The sequence below is a fragment of the Camelus ferus genome, chromosome 12 (genome assembly GCF_009834535.1).
Source record: "Camelus ferus isolate YT-003-E chromosome 12, BCGSAC_Cfer_1.0, whole genome shotgun sequence".
NCBI classification, from domain to species: domain Eukaryota; kingdom Metazoa; phylum Chordata; class Mammalia; order Artiodactyla; family Camelidae; genus Camelus; species Camelus ferus.
Genome location: NC_045707.1, coordinates 19219359 through 19223947, shown reverse-complemented (window position 1 = coordinate 19223947; position 4589 = coordinate 19219359). Strand labels below are relative to the sequence as shown.

Sequence of the window (4589 nt, the reverse complement as noted above, 5' to 3'; positions counted from 1 at the left end):
AAAATCTAGAAGTCATATTCTGTAAAACTAAGAAATATGAAAATCAGTCTTTGGTTTAAGTATTTTCGAGGGGGTTGTCCTTTTTTATTTTTTATATTGTTTTACAAAATTAGAATAATTAAGAAATGATGTTGAAATGGATTCCTTTGTCACGTTGCTTTCAGTTGCAGGATTCCTTGTTCTTTTCTTATCCCATCCTTTCCCTCTCCCTCCCCTCCCTCTGCCTCAGCAGTAAGCAGCTGTGTCCTCCCTGAGATCACTAAGATAATGGTAGATACACACCCAAACGTTTTTATTGATTTTCTGACTTACACTGGTATTATGGGATAGGGCAAGGTGACATCACATACTCACTTCACAAGAGTAAGAACAACAGTCCAATATCAATTCAAATGTCAACATTTTTGCAACATCTACTCAGTTCACCTCCTCTAATCCCCACAACAATTTCAATCTTATAATACACTAAAACTGTCTTAAAGGAGAACAAATGGAACAAGCTCTGGGTCCTTGTCCATAGATGTTTAATTTGGTAATTTTAACTTACACTTAAAATCAAGTTTTTGACTTATCATTTGCAATTATCTGAGTCAGAGAATCTTGGCATTCTGGCAATAGAAAATATTATAAATGCCCTCACCAAGGTTCTGCATCAATACGCTAAACATCAGGTAAAACATTAACAACACATTAAATTTAAAGACAAAATGCAGCACATGATGTCATGGGACAATAAATACATGTCCATGTCTAAAAATTTATAGCCACGGTCATTAAAACAATGCAGTACAAACAAGTTAAGAGTGTTTGAGATGTCTGATGCAACCTTCAGCTTCTCAAGACCATATCACTGTTGAAAGACTTCTCCAGGTGGATTTTTGTACACAGTTCTAAAGTCCCCTGAAAGTAACAACTTATATGTGATGCAGAACACAATCTTCAAACTGCTTGGAATGTGACAATGTTTCATAAATAACCCAATATTATTGAAAAAGAAAATACTTTCTGAATAAAAGCCAGTGAAAGGCTGGTCAGACATTGGCTTCTTCTGATGGAATCCTGATCCCACACATAATGAGATAAATGAGGCACTAGTTTTCATACAGAGGCCTGTGAACCCAGAAAAAAATTTTTAACAAGAAAAGTGTTTATGGCAATTAAAGGAAAATAGGAGAGAGCTTAATTTAACACCTTTGAAAGCAGATTCCTTTCCCAGATTCCTTCCAACATTTGGAGTGGTCTATGCAATGCTACTTTTGAGGTTAGGAATATTGTAATCTGTTACGGCTGCAAAACAGAATATAATTCACCACACTAAAAAGTAAAATGAATGAATCTAGGGTGTATTCTTATTTAATATTATATTGCCTTTTCCCAATAGTCCTAAATAACCCATGCTTGTCAAATACATCAGAGTGAGATTTTAAGGCTAATGGGCATGCAAAAGAGTTAAGTAAAACCCGGACCTAAAAAGGGTATTTTCCAGACTTGTAGTAATCAGTGCCAAAGATCAGTTTCCCAAGCTGATTTGGATTCCTATTTTGCTCTCAAATGGTATTTTTCTGAATATCAAGAAAAATGTTAACATCTTAGCACCAAGAAAAATGGTAGATTACACCTTTAGGGAGGAGATAAGTATAACCTTGGTTTATTAAGTCACTTAGCTTCTCTCTCTATATCTATTAAATAAGAATAATTATTTCTCAAACCTCTTACCCTAATAAACATTAATCCATAAAGATACATGTTATTGTGCATTCATGGAAGGAGGCTTTGCTAGCTAAACAAAAACAGAAAAATAGAAGACCTAATCAAAGTTCCATATTTTAGGTTTTCACAGTGCCAAGTTTAATGGGCAGTATAATGGTAATTATATTTTATTCCTTAGCTTTAGTTGTGGTCTAGAATTTAATGTTGTCTAGACTTAGGCATTTTAATTGTTTAGCTAAAGCATTACTTATTTCAGTTGAAAAAAAATGGTGAACTCTGGCACAACTTTCTCTGGAATTTGGTTTCCTTTAATACCTGTCAAATCTGGGGGATACCGCGTAACCACTCTTTCCTTCTCAATTGACATCTGACATTTAGGACTAATCACATTATAAGATTACCACGTATTTAAATAATGCAAACACACTCATCCACAGACAAACACACACGTGCATGCACACAAACATGTACTTTGACATGTAGTCCAGCTATCCATAGCGGTTACTGTAAAGCCTTGTGAAGTTTTTAACTGCAATTTTCAAATTCACTTCATTTCAATATAGTGATTTCATTAATTGCAGACCAATAAATTGTATTACCCCAAAGATAAAGGACATGAGCTGCAATCATCATAAATATCATCAAACGTTCTCATCATACGAGAGCATAGTAGGAGGATCATGCCATTCAAGGAGAACCAAACAAAATGTCGTAACTTTAACCAAATCAATGCAGTCTTCTCATGTTTCTTCTTCTTTGGCCCTTTTAATTCACAAAAGCCACTGGTTACTTTACCTTTCCTTTTCCTGTTCATCATATGCACACGTTCTCACATTTGGCATGACATCAAAAACAAAACACAACACTGGCATTTATACTGACTGTCATTTGCGTATAAGCCAGTTAGGTCACACGGTTTCCAAGTTAATCCTTATGCTAAGTGTTTTCTAAATTTTACTTACAGGGAAGAGAAACAGTAAAACATTATACTTCTGCAGTTACATACCTGGAGGGTGAGAAATATAGAAAATTTTCATGGGTGTCCAGACCTTTAATTTTAACATTGCCTTGAGGAAAAGGGAAAAGTAAATAGTGAAAAGTGAATCTGCAGCTTTCTTTATAGGATATTATGAATGCCGTTGAATAAAACAGTTAAGGTTTTTGGTTTTGCTTCCCCCCCCCCAAAAAAAACACCTGAGCTTTAAATGCCTAAGTCTAGGAGATTCAGAGGACAAGAACAAATGATGCAAGAAACAGTAAACAAGTAGAAGCACATTTAGAGTAAAACTTTTTTCTTCCAGAGGACTTTTCTCATGGCATCTTTAACATCCTTGTTTCTTAGAGAGTAGATTAAAGGGTTCAGCATAGGTGTGAATAAAATGTAACACACTGAAGCCACTTTACGAAGTTCCGGGTTATTTGGAGGCGTGAGATACACAAAGGAGACAGTCCCATAAAGCAGAGTTACAACCCCCAGATGGGAGCTGCAGGTGGAGAAGGCTTTCTTTCTCCCTTCACTGGAGCGAATCTTTAAAACTGTGGACACAATGTACATGTAAGATACAGCAATCACAACTATCGTGGGCAAAATAATGAGGACGGCCAAACTAAGTGACACCATCTTATTGATAAAGATATTGGAACAGGAGATCTTCTCAATTGGGTTTGAATCACAGTAGAAGTGATCAATGACTCGAGAGGCACAGAAGGACATTGAGAATGTTACACTGATTTGAAGAATGGAACTGACCCAGCCACAGAGGTAGGAACCAGCCACCAGCTGGATACAGAGGCTTCTTGACATGCGGACAGTATAGAGTAGAGGATTGCAGATGGCAATGAAGCGGTCATAGGCCATGGCTGCCAGGACAAAGGCCTCTGTTACCATGAAAAGTGCATAAAGGAACAGCTGAGCAACACAACCTGCAAAGGATATGGTCTTTTTCTGAGACAGGATGTTGACCATGGCCTTGGGTACAATGACAGTGGAGTAGGAGAGGTCAATGACAGAGAGGTTGCCTAGGAAGAAATACATTGGTGTGTTCAGCCGGGGATCAGTCACAATGATGCCAATCATGCTAAGGTTCCCCAGAAGGACCATCCCATAAACAGTCAGGAACAGCAGGAAGAGGAGAATGTGGAGCTCTGGGCAGACCCTGATGCCTGCAAGAATGAAGTCCGTCACTTCTGAATGGTTGTCTCCTCCCTTGTCCCCCATGGCAAATTTCTGCTGAAAGACATAAGAGAAAGTCAACAAATAAAGCTTCTACTCTCTCTGCTATCACAAATAACACTTCACATTTTAAAAGGCTTTATAGTTGACATAATACTTCCATACCCATTATCCCATTAAGCTTACACACATGTGCAAAGAAAGGTAAGAGATAGTTTGACTTGCCCAAGGTAACATAACTGATTAAAAATGAAATTTGGACTCAAGGGGAAATATTTTGAATTCAAGTCTACTGTTAATTTCAGCACAACATAGTTTGATACTTCTTTATATCTCTCTATCTTGTCAAATGAGATGTTTCATGAGATATCATGTGTGATTTCAAAATATTAAAGTCTGATAAACTCTTCCTAAGAAAAAGACACTTTAAATTTTAATTTATGGTTTAATACTCATTTTTTTCTCTGTAATAATACTTTGCTTCAGTGCAGTAAAAAAAGAAAAAGGAAGGAAGGGAGGGAGGGAGGGGGGAGAGAGAGAAAGAGAAAGAAAGAAAGAAAGAAAGAAAGAAAGAAAGAAAGAAAGAAAGAAAGAAAGAAAGAAAGGAAAGAAAGAAGAAAGGAAGGAAGGAAGAAGAGAAAGAAAGAAAGAAAGAAAGAAAGAAAGAAAGAAAGAAAGAAAAAGAAGGAAGGAAAGGAAGAAAGAA

At 36.6% G+C, this 4589-nt stretch overlaps 1 protein-coding gene across 1 annotated transcript; it reads right to left on the bottom strand.

The window, feature by feature from the left end:
• Nucleotides 1–2192: 2192 nt before the first annotated feature.
• On the bottom strand, nucleotides 2193–4384 carry LOC102509987 (olfactory receptor 9K2). Its single transcript, XM_006182390.3, has one exon. The coding sequence runs from the start codon at nucleotides 3926–3928 to the stop codon at nucleotides 2987–2989; it is 942 nt and encodes a 313-aa protein (XP_006182452.2). The 5' UTR covers nucleotides 3929–4384; the 3' UTR covers nucleotides 2193–2986.
• Between the last annotated feature and the right edge of the window lie 205 nt (nucleotides 4385–4589).

Bases quoted from the DNA above. Each gene is read 5' to 3' on its own strand.
- LOC102509987 (XM_006182390.3), bottom strand. From the start codon at position 3,928: ATGGGGGACAAGGGAGGAGACAACCATTCAGAAGTGACGGACTTCATT.